General features: G+C 61.0%; 1 protein-coding gene across 3 annotated transcripts in view; it reads left to right on the top strand.

Annotated features, from left to right (window-relative positions):
• The first annotated feature begins 99 nt into the window (after positions 1–99).
• Positions 100–20,383, top strand: part of Col6a2 (collagen type VI alpha 2 chain) — a 32,620-nt gene continuing 12,336 nt past the window's right edge. For 2 of the 3 annotated variants that reach the window (XM_076868071.2, XM_076868073.2), the window contains exons 1-21: positions 100–170; positions 11,854–11,995; positions 12,100–12,698; positions 12,866–12,886; positions 13,548–13,613; positions 14,918–14,971; positions 15,061–15,105; positions 15,459–15,485; positions 15,665–15,691; positions 15,783–15,827; positions 16,019–16,072; positions 16,499–16,561; positions 16,915–16,977; positions 17,213–17,302; positions 17,750–17,812; positions 18,392–18,454; positions 18,624–18,686; positions 19,095–19,157; positions 19,513–19,563; positions 19,873–19,908; positions 20,265–20,327. In XM_076868071.2, coding sequence (XP_076724186.1) covers positions 11,881–11,995; positions 12,100–12,698; positions 12,866–12,886; positions 13,548–13,613; positions 14,918–14,971; positions 15,061–15,105; positions 15,459–15,485; positions 15,665–15,691; positions 15,783–15,827; positions 16,019–16,072; positions 16,499–16,561; positions 16,915–16,977; positions 17,213–17,302; positions 17,750–17,812; positions 18,392–18,454; positions 18,624–18,686; positions 19,095–19,157; positions 19,513–19,563; positions 19,873–19,908; positions 20,265–20,327 — 1,671 coding nt within the window. In that variant the 5' untranslated portion in view covers positions 100–170; positions 11,854–11,880. Of the gene's footprint in view, positions 171–202; positions 439–11,853; positions 11,996–12,099; positions 12,699–12,865; positions 12,887–13,547; positions 13,614–14,917; positions 14,972–15,060; positions 15,106–15,458; positions 15,486–15,664; positions 15,692–15,782; positions 15,828–16,018; positions 16,073–16,498; positions 16,562–16,914; positions 16,978–17,212; positions 17,303–17,749; positions 17,813–18,391; positions 18,455–18,623; positions 18,687–19,094; positions 19,158–19,512; positions 19,564–19,872; positions 19,909–20,264; positions 20,328–20,383 lie in introns of those variants that run through there. The other variant, XM_076868072.2, reaches the window with a different exon arrangement.

The raw sequence follows: 20,383 nt of genomic DNA, 5'->3' as shown, positions 1-20,383 counted from the left end.
GTGGCCGCCTGTCCAGTGCACCCAGGGCGGGCTGGCAGGGACAAAGTGGGCGGCCCCGCAGCCCCTCCCGCAGCCCCTCCTTCTGTCCCCTCCCTTTCTCCTGCCCACTCGGCGGCAGCATCTGGGGTGGTCAGGACTCAGAGCTTCCTCGGCCGTGTCCAGGCAGCCAGGTAAGCGCCGCCACCGCCGGGCCGTGCCGTCGGTGAGCCCAGCGTGGGCCTGGGTGAGCTGTCCGAGAGGCGCAGCAGGCAGGGCTCCAGCCTCCTGGGCGCCTGCCCTGAGCCCGCCTTGGCCGGCCCTGGCTGGTCTCCCCGCAGCATCTGGGGCAGCAGACTGGGGAGGGGACGCCGCTCTCAGAGGACCCAGGACAGCCCGACTGACTCCCTCCCCGTCAGGGCGTGCCACAGGTTGGGTTTATCCTGCCTGGAAACGTGGGAGGTGAGGAGCCCAAACCGCCTCATGGAAAGACCCCCCTTACGTGGACCTGGGCACAGGTCCTGCGGTGCTGGCCACTCTTCTGGGCACTGGGAAGAGGCTCCTCCTGCTGGAAGGAGCATGTGGCCCTGGGAGCTCCTGGGCAGCTGGGGGAGGGGGTCCTGCGGATTGAGAGAGCCCTGCCCACAGCGTGCTCAGGCCCTAGCAGGGCCCATGTGAGCCGCCACCCTAGAACCGGGGGAGCCTACCCCAGCACCCGCAGGCTAGGACTGCCCAGAGACAGGACCAGCCTGGCTGGGGCTCACGTGGGAACCTCGAGGAGTGTCCTTGGAAGGACCAGGACCCACACAGAAGGCCTGAGACCCACGGATTTCCCTGTTCCTCAGTCTGGAGTGGAGGCCCTCACACTTGCCAAAAAAAGAAAAGGTTTGGGGTTTATGCCCTGCCTTCTTTCCAAAGGCCAGAGGCAAAGCAGGCCCAGGCTCTGGGAGAGAAGATGCAGGCCGCGTGGGTGGGGGTGAGGGTGGGGGTTGCTGCCTGCAAACGCACACAGGCGTGGTCCTGGGCCCGGGGCCCTTGGCAAGGGTGACGCCAAGTTTCCCAGGGCAGGCTGGAGGGGCCGAGCCCTGGGCAGCCTGTCCCTCTGCAGGTGTGTGTGTCTTGGAAAGTGCGCCCCCCCAGTGTCTGGTGCATGCAGGTGGGTGGGGAAGCTGTCGAGGCCTTGGGGGAGGCAGGCGCCCAGGGGACAGTCCAGGCGCACTTCACCGGGCCACTCGGTACCCCTCGATGAGCGTGGCTCCAGCCCCAGGCTCTGGTGCCAGCCGCCCCAGGATGCTGCTGACTGCTGGCGCAGGCGGCTCTGGGGGAGACCCACCTCAGGTCTCTCAGGGCCCTCTGGGGGCCATGGCGCCAGAGGGCCTAGGGCAGCTCCCAGAGTCCAGGGTGGAGAGGGATGGCCTGCACCTAGAAGGGGCGGGGGTCGTCACAGGATCAGCACACGGACCTACCCCCCGGGAGGCGCCTTCGTTTCCTCATGTTAGAACAAGGCAGGCTTAAAAGCACCCATGTCTCTTGCCCACCGGGTGGTGGGCAGAGCCCGGTGCTCCACGGACTCTGCTCACACTGCGGAGCCCTCTTCAAAGGCTGGGGACCCGCTCTTGTGATTCTCTTAAGAAAACACAAATGGAGAGATGCTTCCCTTTTCCACGGCCTCCACGGCCCTTGCCTCTCTTACGCATTCACACATGTGGGGACCTGGTGCAGGCCCGGGGACAGCAGGGGCCGTCGGGTGCTCCTCAGGACACACTGGGATCAGGCCGAGTTAGAAGCAGCATTCTGCATGGGCAGCCTGGAGGCCAGGGCCAAGCCCCGCCAGACCGGGTCAGCTCCTGAGCCTGCCACACAGGCTGCCGTGAGCTGGGGTCTGCACAGTGTCAGGGCTTCCCAGCCCGTGGCCAGATGCTCCCGGGAGAGGTGGGGCAAGGCTGGCGGCTACGTGGAGGGAGGGCTCTTCTGGCCTGTGGGCCCTTCTCCTGGGAGAAAGACAGCGGGCTGTGGGTCTGCCCTGGGTGTCTTTGGGTTTTGTCTTTTTTAAAATATTGTTTTAGTGATAGAGGGACACACCATATCTTTGTTTACTTATTTATTTTATGTGAGGCTGAGGATGGGCCCGCGCCTCCCACATGCCAGGTGAGCGCTCTGCCCCTGAGCCCCGGCCCAGCCTGTCTTTGGGTTCAGCAGCATAGTCTGACCACTGGCGTTTGCCGTCCTCTTGTAAGTTGCCTGGTTGTGATTCCCCTGTTCCCAGAGTGCCTTTTGCTGATTTGTAGGAGACACACACACACACACACACACACACACACACACACACACACAATTTTCTTTTTAGTTGTAGTCGGACACAATATCTTTATTTTATTTATTTATTTTTATGAGGTGCTGAGGACGGACCCAGCGCCCCACATGTGTAGGCAAGCGCTCTACCACTGAGCCCAGCCCCAGCCCCAGCCCCACCATCTTCTTTATTGCAGTAAAGTACACATAGCATAAAACTTACTGTCCTAACTGTCTGAAGTGTGCGGTTTGGTATTATCACCTCCATCCCTAGTTGTCACGTCCCATGACTAAACACTCAGGGTCACTCCAGGGGAACTGGGCTGCACGAAATGACCACACAAGAGACAGAGAGACCTTTTGCTTTGGGTCCTGTGACGGCTCTTCTGACCTTAGGGGTCCAGAAAGAGAGAGCACTGAACCCTGTTATGAAGTAAAGCCATTCAAATGAGGCAGGGGGTCAGGATTCAGGGGGCTGAGTCTAGCTTCGTGATGTCCACTGTCAGCAGGTTGGACTGACATCTAGGAAGGCCACTCCCAAGGACAGAGCAAGAGAAGGGGACACACAAAGGGCGTTTCCATGGAACATTCTATCCCAAACAGGGCAAGGGGGAGGATTACAGAGGAACAGTGAGCGTTGCTCAGCCCCAGGGTGTGGCTGCTCAGAAGGCTGGCCTTGCTGTGGGGGGGGGAAGCCCCCCAGGGGTGTGCCCGCTCAGAAGGCTGGCCTTGCTGTGGGGGGGGGAAGCCCCCCAGGGTGTGCCCGCTCAGAAGGCTGGCCTTGCTGTGGGGGGGGGAAAGCCCCCCAGGGTGTGCCCGCTCAGAAGGCTGGCCTTGCTGTGGGGGGGGGAAGCCCCCCAGGGTGTGCCCGCTCAGAAGGCTGGCCTTGCTGTGGGGGGGGGAAGCCCCCCAGGGGTGTGCCCGCTCAGAAGGCTGGCCTTGCTGTGGGGGGGGGAAGCCCCCCAGGGTGTGCCCGCTCAGAAGGCTGGCCTTGCTGTGGGGGGGGAAGCCCCCCAGGAGTGTGCCTGCTCAGAAGGCTGGCCTTGCTGTGGGGGGGGGGAAGCCCCCCAGGGGTGTGGCTGCTCAGAAGGCTGGCCTTGCTGTGGGGGGGGGAAGCCCCCCAGGGTGTGCCCGCTCAGAAGGCTGGCCTTGCTGTGGGGGGGGGAAGCCCCCCAGGGTGTGGCTGCTCAGAAGGCTGGCCTTGCTGTGGGGGGGGGGAAGCCCCCCAGGGTGTGCCTGCTCAGAAGGCTGGCCTTGCTGTGGGGGGCAGGGGAAGCCCGAGGCTGAGACCGAGTCTCGGCCGACTGCAGACTGCCGTGATCTTTCAGACCCCCGTGGTGCATCAGGACGGGAGGCCTGGTCACACCCCATGCTGGGCACCACCCCCAGCTGAAGCCCACTGCACAGGAGTCCCTGGTCAAAGTCACAGTCCCTCTGTCCCCGTGCCTCTGACTGGTGCCGGAGATGCCGTGGTGGCCCCTGTGATTCTGGTCCTCTGAGCCTGGCTTCACTCGATGTGAAGTCCCTAGGTCTCCTTCCTTTTTAAGACAGGGCTGCCCGCGGAGGTCTCTGGCCCAGACCTCCTCCACCTGAGGCTGGACAGCTGGGCGGCCCCAGCTCTCACTGCTGTGAAGGGTGCCACTGAGCCTCAGTGTGCGGGGCTCCTGGAGACCCTGGCCGGCAGTGCTCCTGGACGCTCCCGGGAGTGGCTGCTGGATCACGGGCCAGGCTCCAGCTGCTGCCCGTGCCTCTGACGGTGCTGCCGGGCGAGGGGGTCCCCCTGGCTTTGGCCTGGTTTCCTGATGACAGTGGAGCCGAGCAGCTGCTCGCCTGCTTGTTGGCCATGAGTGTCCTTTTCTTAGAAATGTCTGCTTAGGGCCTGGGCCCGCGTTTGATCCAGGCTGCTGGCAGCGTTGTTAGGCTCCGGACACTGCCCTATGACCTGCCTGGATCACGCCGCCTCCTGTTCTGTGGATTCCCTGGACGCTCTGTCCATGGCGTCTGGCGATGCCAACATTTCAGTTCCGTGAGTTGGGTCTGGTTTTGCTTCTGCTGCCTGTGCCTTTGCCGGACTTGACGAGCCACTGCCAATGGCAGGGTGCGAGGTCACTGCCCATTGTTCTGGGAGTTTCATGTTCTCGGTGTCCTGTGCAGGCCCAGACCTGTTTCAAGCTAGCCCATGGGTGCGGGGTTAAGGGAGGGTCTAACTGTGGGCGTCATTTCCCCAGCTGAGGAAAGACCCCCCCCCTTGGCTGGTTTTCACGCCCTTGTTAAAACCACATCACGTGCCTGGGCTCTCTGCTAGGGCACTGGTCCTGTACCTCGACGCTGCCCGCAACACTCTGTGTTGGTGGCTGTGGCTTGTTTTTGTTTTTTTTGAGAGAGAATGAATTTTTTTAATATTTATTTATTTTTAGTATTTGGCGGACACAACATTTTTGTTTGTACATGGTGCTGAGGATCGAACCCGGGCCGCACGCATGCCAGGCGAGCGCACTACCGCTGGAGCCACATCCCCAGCCCCGAGGTGGCTGTGGCTCTGTAGTGAGTTTTGAAGTCAAGAAGGGACGGTCCTCTGGCTTTGTTCATTTTCAAGACGGTTTTGGCTCCTTGGATTCCTTGAGATTTCATATGAATTTTAGGATGGTTTGCTGTTTGTCTATTTGCTTGTTTGGGCACCAGGGATTAGACCCAGAGGCACGTAACCACTGAGCCGCATCCCCATCCCTTTTTAGTCTTTGTTTTGAGACAGGGTCTTGCTAAGTTCCCTGGGGCCTTGCTAAGTTGCTGGTTTGGAACTTGCTATCCTCCTGCCTCAGCCTCCTCAGTGTCTGGGATCACAGCTGAAAAGAGAGACAGAGACAGAGACAGAGAGAAGACTCCGATTACCAAATCAAGAATGAAAGTGGTGACAGCGGTCCCAGTGACCGAGGGGCAGGAGGTGCTGTGGGAGAGTCACGGGCAGGTCCAGCTCCCAGCTTTCTATCTCTGAAACAAGTCTCGGGAGTCCTAGTCTGGGTCAGTCAACCCGTAGATCTGGGAAGTTCTGCCATTTGACAGTGTTGAGTCTCCTGATTCTCGAACGTGGAGCATCTGTCCTTTACCTCTGCCTCTTTCGATCCCCTTCCGCAATGTCTGTGCTTTTCACTGTGAAAGCCTTCCACCTCCAGCTCAACTTCTCAATATCTTATTCTTTTTGATGCAATAGTAAATGCTTTTACTTTCTTTTGGATTGTTCGTGTACAGAAATGCAACTGGCCTTTGTGTTGGATTTGCATCTTGCTACTCTGTGGGGTTCTCATCAGCTTCGTGGTGACTCTGTGGGATCTTCAGGGTCCCTACACAGGATCACAGCGTCAGCTAATGGTCATGGCACCCCTTCCTTTCTGCTTTGGAGGCCGTGTTTTGCTTGTTGCGAGATGACTCTGGCGAGGGCTTTCAGAGCGTCGTGGAAGGGAGTTGGTGAAGGTGGACGTCCTTTCCTCACTCCTGACTTGACCCGGAAAGACCTCCGTTCTTCACCCTTGGGGTGTGGTTCGACAGGGGTTTTCATGTATGGCTTTTATTTCCTTCTCTTTTTCATTTTGTTTGTTTGTTTGTTCTTTAATCAAGGAGGGGAACTGAGTTTTCTGCATCAGCTGAGACAGGCGTGAGTGTCCTGGGGCTGCGCTCCGCAGCGGTCTGTGTGCTGACCTGCCTTCTCGTGTCGAGCCACCCTTGCATTCCAGGGTGAGCTTGGCTCCCTGTGGCGCAGAGCCCTCCCTGTGTGCTGCTCACGTCGGCCCACAAACTCTCTGAGCCTCTGAGCTGCTCTGCAGTGTTCCTAGGGAGTGCTGTCTGCAGGCCGCTCCTGGGCCTCAGCTTTGGAGGCTCGCCTCCTCAACAGGCCTCCTCTCCAGGCCTCCTCTCCAGGCCTGTGCAGTGCCAGCAGTGGACATCAGCTCTGGAGAGGCTTGGTGGGTTCTCAGGCAGGCTCGAGGCCCGGGTTTCCCTTGTTGGAGAATTTGACTCCTGAGTCGCCCTCCTTACTGGTTTCAGTCTGTTCAGAGTCTCTGTTCTCCAAGATGTAGTCTTGGCAGCTTTGACTTTTCTAGGACCCCTCCGTTTCATCCAGGCTTCCCACTTTGCTGGCCTAATGCTGCTCTTGCTGCTCTCCTGCCATCCTCCTGCTTTTGTGTGAGTGCCCTGGCCTCACCACTTCCATTCATGAGGGTAGTGAGTTGAGTCTTCTCTTCGTCTAGCTTAAACTGAGTCACTTCTATCCATTTTTCCAGAGAGCCAGCTCTTGGTTTAACTGACTTTCTCTGTTATTTTTCTATTTTGCTCATCTCTGTCCTGGTCTGTATTATTTCCTAACTGTGGTTTTGGGTCACTCTTCCTGTACCTTTGCTGTAAAGCCAGGTGCTGATTTGAGATCTTTTGTGGTTCAGGGAACATTCGTAACTCTTAGATGGCTTCACGGGGCACTGAGAATCCTGGTGACGTGGTTTCATCTTCATGTGACTCTGGACACTCCCTAACTCCTCTTGTGGTCCTCTCTTCGACACCCTGGCTGTCCAGGAGTGTGCTGCTCAGTTTCCATGGGGGGTTTCTCTGGTCCCCTGCTGCTGCTGGTTTCTGACTGCTTGCCACGGGTCTGGACAGGACCCTCTGGGATGGCCGCTATGTCCCACCACCTCCTCAGCAACACAAATCTTCTCCTCTGCCCAAGAGACCCCCAGGGCATGAGAATTCTGGAACCGTCTCCCCCTTCATTCTTCTGTTTCTCTTTTGGGAAGCTGCACTGAAGTCCAGCACATTCAAACGCAAAGGGATCCCAAGGTCACCGCACATGCCCCAGGGCGGGTGGGGCCCAGGAAAGACCTGAGAGACCTCACCTTCGCACCTCCTGGGGCAGAGCAGCCTTCAACAATCAAAGACCAAGAAGTAAAAAGCAGCAGGAAGGGGAAGAGCCTGGTGTCCAGACTACCACATTCCTGGCTCAAATGTCAGGTGTCCACAAAGTATGGCCAGGCACAAAGGAGGCTGACAGACCACCAGAAACTGTTTGCAGATCTGCTAGTCAAGACTCTGAAACGACTGTCTTAGAGAGTCAGGGATGTGGGAAAGCCGAGAAAACCAAGCACAGACCAAATGGAGATGTGAGCGAAGAGCCCAGAGACCAAAAAGAACCCAAAGGCAGCTCTGGAGCTGAGAAGTTCAGCGGAAATAAAAGGTCTCCAGAGGGGTCAAAGGCAGATTTCAGCAGAAAGAAGGAAGAATCAGTGAATTTGAAATAGAACCAGGGAAACTGCTGAGTCTAAGGAAAGAAGAAAGGTTGGCGAGAGGAAAGAAACACAGGCTCAGGGACCCGTGCGTCCCAGCAGGAGGACCAGGCTGTGCACTGCAGAAGTCCCGTGGGAAGAGGGAGCTGAGGGGCCATGAACAGTGAAGGGTCATGGATGAGAGAAAACGCCATGGGTCTGGGGACCAACAAGATTGTGAACCCCAAGAAACAGTGCGCACCAAGCAGAAGAACTCCGACCCACCTGGAGCACATGGTGATCAAGCTCAAAAGACAGGGGGTTTGACAGCAGCAGGAGAGGGTGCTCACGGCCTGCAGGGGAGCCTCCGCAGTGTCACCAGCAGATTTCTTAGCACAGGTCGGAGGCAGTCAGCCGTGAGGCGACACACCCACATGCAGGAGGCGAACCCCCACCTCCACGAAGCCCGTGTGCAGCATCTCCAGAGCCACCATGCCAGACCCTGTGCAGGAAGGGCAGGTGTGACGCAGGGACCTGGCGCATGTGGACACAGGGCCGTCAGCAGAGGTCAAGACGTGGCCGTGGTGAAGGTGGTGGAACAGACAGCGACGGGCGGGCCTCCAGCGAAGTTTTCTATGTGCCTAAGGACTGATGTCTCTCTAACAGCTGGTGTCGGGACCTTGGCTGAGCAGGTTGAGAAACAAATGCACCAAAAGCATGAGTAGTTTGGCACAATTCAGGGTGCGCCTCCACATCTGTGGGCTCCACCCACACACATTTAATCAACAGCAGATTGAAAATCTTTGGAAAAAGTCATATCTGCACTGAATGTTGCAGGCTTTCCCGGCTCGTCGCCATTTCCAAATAGCACAGTGTGGCCGCTGCTGACAGAGTGCTGTCTGCAGGTGCCCGCGTTCCAGACTGGAGAGGTGAGCGGCTTCCGCGTGAACACTGCGGCATTCTGTAAGGGCCTTGACCACAGGATCCTGGGCCACTTCCCTCCAGCACTGAGGGACACCTCTATAAAGAGGTGGCTTTGTGACATCATAGTTGAAAGGGATGGGGACAGAGCTGTGAGAGAAGCAGAGCTTTCGTATGTTACTGAAGTTCAGCTGGTATAAATTCAGCATCTTGACTTTAGGACGTTAAATGCAATCCCCATGGTAACCACCAAGAAAATAAACAATAAACAAATGTGAAGGGAAGGAGAAAAGGATCTAAATGCTTCACTACCAAAACCAATCACCACAAAGGACGACAGCAGTCGCAGGCAGAGAATCAGGGACAAAGAGCCACTCGGTGTGTGTAAGATAGACGCCAGTGAGAGAGGACTCTCTTCGTCAGTAGTCTCTTTAGATTTTGGAAGTGGACTAAACTCTCCAATCAAAAGACAGAGATTGGTAGATGGATTTTAAAAACCTTGATCAAACAGGAGACTCGCCTCAGATTCACACACAGCAGATTGGAAGGGAAGAACGGGGCGGGGGGGGGGTCTCGTGCGAATGGCCACAGAGAGCAGGACAAAGTGGACTTCAACCAGGAAAAGTCCTGCAGACCAGGAGGGCCTCAAGAGGGCTCCCTGCACAGGGAGACTGGACAGCAGCATGGGGCAGGCACCCCCCAACTCCACCCACACGTCAGAAAGTGAAGTGCGGCCACCCTGTGGGGGGACACTCGTGTGGAGAGCCAGACCAGAGCCCCATTGCTGGGTTCCGACCTTAGCCACCAGCTGGCCGGCGGGGGTGGGCGGGGGTCCCTGCAGTGGACCTGGTTCCTCCTCGCTGGGCCGGGAGAGCCACTCTCCAAGGGCTGATCAGTGAGGGGCGGGGGTCCTGTGGGTCGGGCCTCTCCTGAGGGATGGTTCCTGCGCTGCACTCAGAGCTCACCCTGTGTCCCCCAGGGAGCCCTGTCTGCCCCTCCACTGCAGGCCAGCAGGCCCCTCGGGCCGCACTCTGTGCACAGCGTGGTGGGGTCTGTGGGCTGTCCCACCAGCAAAGACAAAGCTGATCCTGGAGATTCTGACTAAAATCGCATTCAATTGTAGATTCAGTTAGAAATAACTGGTTGTTTTTTGGGGGGGGGTTTGTTTTTTTGTTTTTTGGTACTGGGGACTGAACCCAGGGGTGCTTAACCCCTGAGCTACACACCCCTAGCCTTCTTATTTTTATTTTGAAGCAGAGTCTTCCTAAGTTGCCCAGGGTGGCCTCAAACTTGCAATCCTCCTGCCTCAGCAGCCGTAATTGCTAAGATCACAGGCACGCTCCACACACCCAACTGGGTTAGAAATAACTGATTTTCTTAATATCTGTTTAAGATATATGGACAATTTCTTATTCAAAAGCCAGATTTACATTTTCTTTTTCTTTTTTTTTTTTTAAAGAGAAAGTGAGAGAGAGGGAGAGAGAGAATTTTAATATTTATTTTTTAGTATTTGGCGGACACAACATCTTTGTTTGTATGTGGTGCTGAGGATCGAACCAGGGTCGCACGCATGCCAGGCGAGTGCGCTACCGCTTGAGCCACATCCCCAGCCCCAAGATTCACATTTTGTAATGTATTCCTCAGGGGGAAAAAATCCACATCTTCCCCCCACCTGGATGTGTTATTGTTTTTTAACATTTATTTTTTAGGTGTAGATGGACACAACACAAGGCCTTTTTTTATGTGGTGCTGAGGATCGAACCTGGGTCCCACCCGTGCTGGGGGAGCGCTTACTGCTGAGCCACATCCCAGCCCCGTCTGGATGCGGTTAAGCGTCCTGTTTGTGGTGAAGCCTGTCTTCTCTGGGTGTAGGCCGTATTCCCGTACGTTTTCTGCTGCTGCTACTGATGGAAGCAGATCAGTCGCTTCTGGGCCCTCGGTCTCTTCGGGGGAGTCCAGGGACCCAGGGGGTGGTCTGGCTGAGGATCTCCCAAGAGGTGCAGTTGTGCAGTCAGGACCCAGGGCTTTGTTTCTGGGCGCCCCACTGCGGCTGCCGGCTGCAGAGCTGGGTCTCCAGGCATCTGTGTGAGGGGCAGCCCCGGGAGACGCCAGACCAAGTGTCTTCCACGGCCTGGGGCCCGCGCCACCCTCTCTCTGTTCTGCTGGCCTGGGCAGCTGCAGGGCTGCTGAGGCATCAGGCCCCACTCGGCACCGTGGCGGCCCTGCCTCTGTGTGACTGAGCTCTCCTTAGGGTCTCCTGTCTCTGCCATCCCAGTCTCTGTCCACCCAAGAGCCAGGCCTGCGCTCCCACAGGAGGTCCCGCCGGGCCTCCCCTGCAGCTGCCCCTGCGTCCCTTCCTCCATCTCACACCAGGCTCTGTCCTGGGGCCTCGGCCCCCGCTGCCCCCTTCCCTGAGCCCTGGGACAATTCAGCCGTCTCTGGTGCCAAGTCTGTTCCTCACAGGCCTCACTTTTCCAGCTGGGATGGTCTGAAGACCAATCCGGAAGCCCCTCTCGGCCTCAGCAGCTTTCTGGAATTTAAGTTGGAGAGTCCATCTCTTAACGGTGTTAGTGCCCCTTCTCCAGTGGTCTCCCATGGGGAAGGACCGTCCTCAGCCTGCTGGGAGGGGACAAGGGCTACAGGCAGGTGGCTGGACAGCCTGATGACAGTCCTTCACTGTGTCCTCCCAGCCCTCACCTCTGGCGCAGCCAGGGGCGGGGCCCTGGGTCATCCCATCCACATGGAGGGAGGGGCAGTACAGCCCCTGGGGCCCGGCAGCTCCACCCCTCCCAGCGTCCCGGCCTCTGACCACCTTGATGACGGTGGAACACAGCCTCTCCACACCTCCTGGAATCAGCATTTCAGAGTCCTTGTGCCTGTGCTGCTGGGTGCTCTGGGCATGACAGGCCAACGGGGACAGAGGGGCCAACTCTGGCCTCCCGAGTTCAGACCCAGCCACTGGACACCAGGGAGTGTGCTCTGAGAGGACCCCGGCTGTTAGGTACCCACAGAGAGCCAGACCAGCAGTGGCCATGTACAACGCGGATGGGGCCAGAGGCAGAGGGACTCCAGGGACAAACGTGGGACTGGGAACTGCCTCCGGTGTGAGGCGAGCAGCCTCCCCGGAGCGTGAGGGTGGGAGATGCTGGCCTCTGGTGTTTGATTCTGCTCCCATGGGTCTGTCTACCTATGTGCTTGGCTCCAGAGGGCAGGGAGGGTCTCCATCATCCAAATCCCACCCAGAACTGAGCCCAGGTGTGCCCGCTGCAAGTCTGCAGCCCCACAGGCAGGGGGGAGGCCCAGCTGCCCAGCCCAGGCCTGCGCCTCTGCCCCCTGGAGGTGCTGACCAGTGGTGTGCGTCCAGCACAGGAGGGCTGTGACTTGTGGAGGGTGCATCTGCACAGCCCTTCTCCTGTTGCAGGACCCCAGGGCGACGACCGCTGCCAAGATGCTCCAGGGCCCCTTCTCCGTGCTCCTGCTCGGAGGGCTCCTGGGGGTCCTCCATGCCCAGCAGCAGGAGGTCATCTCAGGGGGCACTTCCGAGCGGAACAACAACTGCCCAGGTACCGGGGTGGCTGGGACCCTGGACGTGGGTGGTGAGCACAGGGCTCTGGCAGGCCCGGGTGGCAGCCTTTGCTGGCTGGCCTGATGGGCCCCTGCCCCCCAGAGAAGGCCGACTGCCCCGTCCACGTGTACTTCGTGCTGGACACCTCGGAGAGCGTGACCATGCAGTCCCCCACGGACAGCCTGCTCTACCACATGCAGCAGTTTGTGCCGCAGTTCATCAGCCAGCTGCAGAACGAGTTCTACCTGGACCAGGTGGCCCTGAGTTGGCGCTACGGTGGCCTGCACTTCTCGGACCAGGTGGAGGTGTTCAGCCCGCCAGGCAGTGACCGGGCCTCCTTCACCAAGAGCCTGCAGAACATCCGCTCCTTCCGCCGGGGTACCTTCACTGACTGCGCGCTGGCCAACATGACCCAGGAGATCCGGCAGCATGTGGGCCGCGGTGTGGTCAACTTCGCTGTGGTCATCACCGATGGCCACGTCACGGGCAGCCCATGTGGGGGTATCAAGCTGCAGGCTGAGCGGGCCCGCGAGGAGGGCATCCGGCTCTTTGCTGTGGCCCCCAACAGGAACCTGAATGAGCAGGGCCTTCGAGATATCGCCAGCGCCCCCCACGAGCTCTACCGCAACAACTACGCCACCATGCGGCCCGGGTCCACCGAGATCGACCAGGACACCATCAACCGCATTATCAAGGTCATGGTAAGCAGCGCCAGGCCGGGGCTGCCCAGAGGCCCCAGTAGACCCCTGTGTGTGAGGGCCCTGAGGGAGGTGAGCCCCGCAGGCCTAGTCCTGGGTCTGCAGTCCAGACTCAGGCACAACGTGGACCCCAGACTGCGGCTGACCAGGTCTCTCTCTCTCTCCCGCAGAAACACGAAGCCTACGGAGAGGTGAGTGACACTTCCCAGCCCCCAGCCCTGGCCACTTCATGCTCTGGGTCTCTGAGCTGCGGACCCAGCAGGCAGGACCACACCTGCACTCCAGCCCTGGGGACGGGAGCCGAGGAAGAAAGGGGCATCGGGCACCTCTTCTCCGTGGGCCAGACACCTGAGTCTGGAGGGAGGACTCTGGGCCCAGCCAGGCCACTCAGCCCCTGGGGTCTGCAATAGGCATCGACTCAGCGCAGTCGATGGGCGCCGAGAGTCCTGCCCGCAGCTGGCAGGCTGTGTCCCGCCCAGACTGGGCGCCCACGCCCCCTGCCAGGTCAGGAGGAGGCGGGCAGCAGTGTGCCAGCTGGGGCCTGCAGCTGCAAGGGTCTGTGCCTCCCCCGTGTCTGTGCGGCCTCAGCTCCGGCTCCCAGGAAAGGGGCCGGCATCTGAGGTCATCGCCTGTCCTCAGAACAGCGGCAAGCACAGTGGGTGTGGCCCTGTACACAGATGGTGCTTAGCCAGTGCCCACTGCTCTTTAATACTTGTGACTACCATCATGCTGAACTCAGCCTCGCTTTTCCAAGCCTCTCTGGAAACCGCCGTCTGCCCCTTCATCCTGGCCCAGGGTCCCAGGCGGCTTGTCCCACCTGCTTGACCACTGTCCCCCACCTTCTCATTCCAGTGCTACAAGGTGAGCTGCCTGGAGATCCCTGGACCACCAGGCCCCAAGGGCTACCGTGGACAGAAGGTGAGCTGCCCGAATGGCTCAGGAGGACACACCTCCGAACCTGTCTGAACCCCACCCTGGAGGCCAGCCATGCTGTGGATGGTCTCAACCTTCCAACCTGGAAAAACCGGGATTTTGAGAAAAGTAGGAACTTCTTAGAATCATTAAGATATGCTGTTGAGGCCGGGGCTGTGGCTCAGCAGTAGAGCGTTTGCCTAGCACTTGCGAGGCCCTGGGTTTGATCCTCAGCACCACATAAAAATAAATAAATAAAATAAAGGTATTGAGTCCAACTACAACTAAAAAAAGTAATTTTTTTTAAAAGATGTGCTGTTGAAATACTTCTGCCAGTAAGCAAGCTCACTTAGATCAGGCTCCACCACATACAGTCCTTCATACAGGACGGAACGCACGTTCCTGCTGACAGGGCTGCTGACTGGCGGAGAGGAGCCGCTCGGGGACTGCCTCACCCCGGCCCTGCTCCCTGGCGGCAGAGGCGTGTGGGATGCAATCTCAAGCCCACTCCTAGGGAACTGCCACAGGATGAGAATGGGCATCTAAGGAGACTCACGGGGACACTGTCACACAGCAAGGTGACAAGTGGTGTCCAGTAACCCATGTCCAGGGTCGCCTTCTCCAGCCACAGGCCACACCCTGTCCCAGTCCTGGCAGCAATGCCCACCTGCCCCAGCCAGGAATGAATTTGCCACTTGGGGCAGCCTTGAGCACCCGGCGCAGTGGCCACGTCCTGATGGGTGGGAGCCAGGGACCAGAGCCAGCACAGCCGTGTGGCCCCGAGAGCCGCTGCCCCACTGCTCTGCTGCCTTCCCTCCCACCTGTCCTGTGGCCCCTGACTCTCCCCTCTCCCCCCTTCTCTGCCCTGATGTTAGAAGCACATTGATAACTGGTGCCTTAAGTTCTAAGTCATGTAGTTAAATCCCGATTCCAAGGGAAAACCGCCTCTGTGTGGTCTTGTGAAGCCTGGGGTGTCTGCAGTCACTTAGGGCCCTGCTCCATCACGCCTTGTGAATCGTTTCAAGAGGAGTTGGTCTGCTGTGACTGTCCACAGGCTGGGTGGAGAAGCGGAGCCCAGGGCAGGAGGCTGCACACCGGGTTACTGGTCTGGTTTGGCGTCTTGGAAAGCTGTCCATCAGGGCTCAGAAGAGATGTCCAAACCAACCCTGGTCTGATGTGGTCAGGACCCCTGGGCAGCTGACCTGACTGGTGTCTCCGCTGGGGACGGACCGTGGCTTTCGCGTGCCGACTTGCTGATGAACTGTCTGTCCTTGACCCTGCCAGCTCACTCCCCTGTTGTCTGTCTCTAGGGTGCCAAGGGCAACATGGGTGAGCCAGGAGAGCCCGGACAGAAGGGGCGACAGGTGAGTGACCCCAGCCCGTGCCCCTGGCCGTCCCCCCCACCCCCACCCAGGACTGGCTGCATCTAATGCTCGCTGCTCTTTTTCTGCAGGGAGATCCAGGCATCGAGGGCCCCATTGGGTTCCCAGGACCCAAGGCAAGTTCCCAGGGGCAGCCCAGGGCTGGGGCTGGCAGGGGCAGGGATGGCCAGGGGACCGGGTGGTGTCTAGGGAAGGCTGCCCTGTCTCCTCTCCCATGTCTCTAGCCCAGCCCCCATGCCCCTGTTACCAAGAGGTAGAAGCACCTCTGTAGTGGAGGTCACCCCAGAACCCAGCTCTGGCCTGGCCCCTCATCCAGCCTCCTCTGCTGAGTGTGGGTTCAGAGTCCACCCAGGTTTCCGGGTGCCGGACACAGCCTACCCCAACGGCCCTTGGCTGCTAGGCTCCACCTGGCCTCTCCCTGTCTCCCAACCCTGCGCCCCTAACGCGCACCCTCTCCTTCTGCCCTCAGGGTGTTCCCGGGTTCAAAGGAGAGAAGGTAAGAGCTGATGCTGAGCAGCCCCAGGCAGACCCCAGACCCGCCTCTGTCTGCAGCCTGTGGGTCCCCCTGGGGGCAGAAGGGCTCCAGGGCAGGGGCTCTTCTGGCCTCACGGAGCCGCACCTAGAGACAATGGGTCTGTGAAGCTGGAGACTCACCCCTCACTTCCTCCTGCACAGGGTGAATTTGGAGCTGACGGTCGAAAGGTGAGCTGGGCAGGGCGGGCAGGTGCCCACCTCCATGTGGCTCAGGTGGACAAGGACAGAGCTAACGGATCTCCTTTCCCTCCCTTTCCAGGGGGCTCCAGGCTTGGCCGGCAAGAATGGGACTGATGGCCAGAAGGTAAAGTGAGGGCCAGCTCACTGCTGCACTGGCTGATCACACACACATGGGCACTCGTGGGCACACGTACACGGTGGGGGTCACCTCACGGCTGTGCACCCTGAGAAAGCTGTGGAGGGGCCTGGACAGCGTGGTCACTGCACCTCCACCTGGACCCCAAGCCCCTGACACTTGTGCTCCCCCTCCTGCAGGGCAAGCTGGGCCGCATCGGGCCTCCTGGCTGCAAGGGAGACCCTGGAACCCGGGTAGGTGGCTCCACGGGGCCTCGTCTGCCTGCCCCACAGACCTCAGCTCCGGGGAGCAGGGTGCCAGGCGCAGTCCTGCTTCTCCCTCCTACCCTCTCGCCCTGGCTGTCTCTGCCAGGGTCGGGGTCACAATGTGGCAACACCCTGAGCGTCTGGGCCAGCTCCGGGGGGGCTTGTGGGGTCCTGGGCCAGGCCAAGCGGTTCCACTGCCCCGAGGTCCTGCATTGTGGATCTTGGTCCTGTCAGCCTGTCCCTTGCTGACTGACCAGTCAGGGCCTGGCCTCCTGGGCAGGGGTCTTACTCACCCAGAAGCCTCACAGCAGGCTCTGAGGATGGGACTTTGCTCCCAGTTTGTGGGCAGAACCAAACCTCCTCTGGGCAGCAGCCAGCAGGAGCCCCAGGACACACCCTGCCCTTCTCTTTCAGGGCCCTGACGGGTACCCAGGGGAGGCTGGAAGCCCAGGCAAGCAGGGAGACCAAGGCGCCAAGGTAGGCTGCCCAGCCGTCTGTGGCCATGCAGCAGGGGGGCCACCCCGGGCCTCCCTGCCCAGCCCAGGGTCCCTGGAGGATGGAGCTGTCTGGGAGACCCCAGCAGAGGGAGCCTGTCCCTGAACGGGCCCTTCAGGAGTGAGGGCCACGGCACCCAGTTGCCCACCCTCCCACCCTGAGCACATCCCTGTCCCCGAGAAGGAGCAGCCTCCCGCGGGGTCACAGCCTTCAGGTTCCCTGAGCAGCCCGCCCCTGCCAGGCCTCCTGGGTGCCCAGGGACATGGGGGAGCTGCCTGCCCAGTGCCCTGAGCCTGGCCCCGGAGGCAGTGGCTGATCTCTCCAAACCCTTCCAGGGGGACTCCGGCCGCCCAGGACGCAGAGGGCCTCCAGGAGACCCTGGAGACAAAGGAAGCAAGGTGAGCCGTGACATGCTCTCCCACCCTGGCCAGGGCAGCCGGCCACACTGCCGTGTCCTCACACATGTGAGGAGGGGCCAGAAGGACAAGTGTGCCCTGAACAGGCGCCAACCTCCTGTCCTGCACCACCGGGCACCAGGGAGGGCGGGGGGCTTCCTGAGGGCAGAGGGCAGCCGGGGCGGTGCAGCACACACCAGCTGGGCAGGCGCTCCCCAACACCTCCTCCTCGCTGCAGGGCTACCAAGGCAACAACGGAGCCCCGGGCAGTCCTGGCGTGAAAGGAGCCAAGGGGGGGCCTGGGCCCCGCGGACCCAAAGGCGAGCCTGTGAGTCCCCGGCCTGCTAGCGCCCTCCAGCCTGGGCACTCCACGGGCTCCGGAGGGGCCCTGGGAGATGGCCTGTGCCGCAGCCGCCCCCTGCTCGCTGGCTCCACACACCTGCCCTCCCCGCGGCCTTCCCCAGGGCCGCCCAGGGTGGACCCACCAGTCAGAGCAACTGGAGACCCAGTGCCTGGACTTACAGCCTGGCCAGGAGCCCCCACCCGCCCTCCTCCCTAAATCCTCTGCTGGGACAGGTTGACCCGCAACAGGACAAGGGGGTGGCACCTGTGGGTCTCCACTGTGCCCTCTGAAAGAAACCCCAGGCCCGGTGTCCCCAGACCTCCAAGCCAGAGTCCTCCTGGGAGAGCACAGCTCAGGCCCAGTGGTCGGCAGACGTCCATCCTCCAGGGGCCTAGGAGCCACCCCTCCCCACCAACACACGTGTTCTTTCAGGGGCGCAGGGGAGACCCCGGAACCAAGGGCAGCCCCGGCAGTGACGGTCCCAAGGGAGAGAAGGTGAGTTGGCCGTGTGCAAGAGCCAGAGGCACTGGCCCTGTCTGCATGTGGGACCATACGCCCCGGGGGGAAGGACTGGCCCACCCTCACCCACCACCCAGGGCTGACCCCTGCCGGGCCTGGGAAGGCAGGAGTGAGACAGGTGGGCTCACACTGCCCCTCGGGGACTCAGCAGGGGTCCAGCAGGCACCACCCACCCCCTGCTGCCATGCCTAGCGGCTCAGGCTGTGCACGGCCCAGTCCACAGTGTCCCACTGTGGACACACCTGCCCGGGCCGCTGTCACAGCTCAAGGGCAGCACTGAAGTAGCCTGGTGGCGGAATCCCGACCACCTGTCCCTTGAGATGTGGGTGGGGCTTCCTCCCAGGCCAGGGGGTCTCCATTCACATTACCTGTGGCTGCAGTGGACTGTGAGGCTGCTGGTGGGCTGCAGGATGAGGGGTGCCCCTGTTCCAGCATCACCCTGGACATTACTACTGGACACCTTCCTCCAGGGGAACACTGACCCCACCACACAGCCTCTCGGGGGGACCCAAACCTAAGTCCCCACCAAGGCCTGACTGGCCCCTGTTCCCACAGGGGGACCCTGGCCCAGAAGGGCCCCGGGGCCTGGCCGGAGAGGTCGGCAACAAAGGAGCCAAGGTACGTGGGGTCCTGGGGCTGAGGGACCAAGTGCCTGGTCCCAACTGCCACCCAGACCTGCCCGTGGAGGGGCTGCGTGTGGACCCAGCCTGCTGCCCCCACCTGCCCGTGGCCCAGCCTGCCCTGCAGGAGGACAGCAGGGTCTCGAGCTCACCCTCTTGCTTTGCAGGGAGACCGAGGATTGCCTGGACCCAGAGGCCCCCAGGGGGCCCTTGGGGAGCCTGGGAAGCAGGTCAGTGGCAGGGCACCTGCACCCCAAGGCTCCAGTGGCCAGCTCTGTCTCCAACCTCCTGTCCACTCTCCCTGCTGTAAAATGCTTGGGTCCCCCTGTGGGTGGCACGGGCTGCCTGCCAGTCACTGTCCCCGTGGCAGCCTTGGACAGTGGGACTAGGAGCTGTCCCCTGGGGTACCTCTCTGCACCCCAGCCTCGGGTCCTCCTGTCCAGAAGGGACTGTCCCAACCCTCCGCTCAGGCAGGATGGTGAGCCTGGGGCCTGGACCACACGTGAAGAGGAGGGCAGCACGGGCAGCGGGGACCGTGTGGTCTTGGCCACAGATGGACTGTCGGGCCAGATGACCCCGGGTGCAGGTCATGTCGGTCACAGAGGACTCTGCCAACGCTCCATTCTCCCCTCCCTCAGGGATCTCGGGGAGACCCTGGTGATGCTGGGCCCCGCGGAGACTCAGGACAGCCAGGCCCCAAGGTGCGGCCCCCGCCAGCGGGGTGGACAGGGGCTTGGAGTGGGTGCCCAACTGGAGAGGCTGGAGGGGGCTCGGAAGGCCTGAGTGAGGCTGACCAGGGTGGGCTGAGGCTGACCCCGTGGCGTCAGCCTTGACCCCTGCAGGGTCAGGGAAGGGGACAGGGCTCGCCTTCCCAAGCCAAGGTCCTGGGGTGGCCAGCCCCTGGTTCCGCCTGGTCCAAGGGCCAGCACCGCGGGCGTGTGCTTGGAGGGGCTGGGCGAGTCTAGCCCTGCAGTGCCCTCATCCACATCCCACGCCCTGGGCATGGCCCCGGGTCCATCCTCTGTTCCTTCCAACTGACTCAGCCTCTTGCTGCAGGGAGACCCTGGCAGGCCTGGATTCAGCTACCCCGGACCCCGGGGAGCTCCAGTGAGTGCCGGTGTGGGGCAGGGGCTGCAGGAGGGGCCGGGCTAGTTGAGAGGGCCCTGCAGGCTCCCAGTGTCCCCAGAGGTGGCCTCTCTGGAGGAGCAGGGCAGGGGAGGTGGCGTGGGTCAGAGGACGGGGTCAGCATCGCAGGCTGGCCCTGCACTGGGAGCCAAGTGGCTCAGCGTAGTGGGCCTTTGCCCCAGGGCAGTGGGCCCCTTGTGGGGGCTGAGGGGGAGCCCCGCCTGGGGGGAGCATCCTGGGCCAGGCCCTGGGTTCCAGCCGGGTGACCTCTGACCTTGGTCTGCCTCGCAGGGAGAAAAAGGCGAGCCCGGCCCCCGTGGCCCAGAGGTACGTGGCGTCCCCGCCCATCGGGCCTCTCTCCCTTCCCTGGGTGGAGCACAGCGCTCTGCGTCCACCACAGCTGGGAGGCTGCACAGGTCCTCAGGCCCTGGTGGTCATGCCCCTGCCCAAGGCCAGGCCACGCAGGGCCCACTTAGCTTGGAGTGGTGGTAGCTGCCACGTCTGTCCCTTCCCAGCCCAAAGTCAGGGCTGGCCTGAAAACCCAGAGCTGCCGTCCAGCGGGCCTGAGCCGTGGACATGCTTTCACCGGGAGGAGCCCGTCCGAGGTCCGGGGTCCCAATGCCCCTGAAGGTCTGGGGTGGGGGGCGTGAAGACTGACCTCTCTGGGCATGTCCCCGTCACAGGGAGGCCGAGGGGACTTCGGCATGAAAGGAGGTCCTGGGAGGAAAGGAGCCAAGGGGGAGCCTGTGAGTACCCGTCCTGCACCCGCTGCCCGCCAGAGTGGGCGGGGCATCGAGGCTGA

The sequence above is a fragment of the Callospermophilus lateralis genome, chromosome 10, assembly GCF_048772815.1.
Source record: "Callospermophilus lateralis isolate mCalLat2 chromosome 10, mCalLat2.hap1, whole genome shotgun sequence".
In the NCBI taxonomy this organism is placed as follows: domain Eukaryota; kingdom Metazoa; phylum Chordata; class Mammalia; order Rodentia; family Sciuridae; genus Callospermophilus; species Callospermophilus lateralis.
Note: the sequence above shows the minus strand (reverse complement) of the source record. Positions and strands in the feature narration are given on the sequence as shown.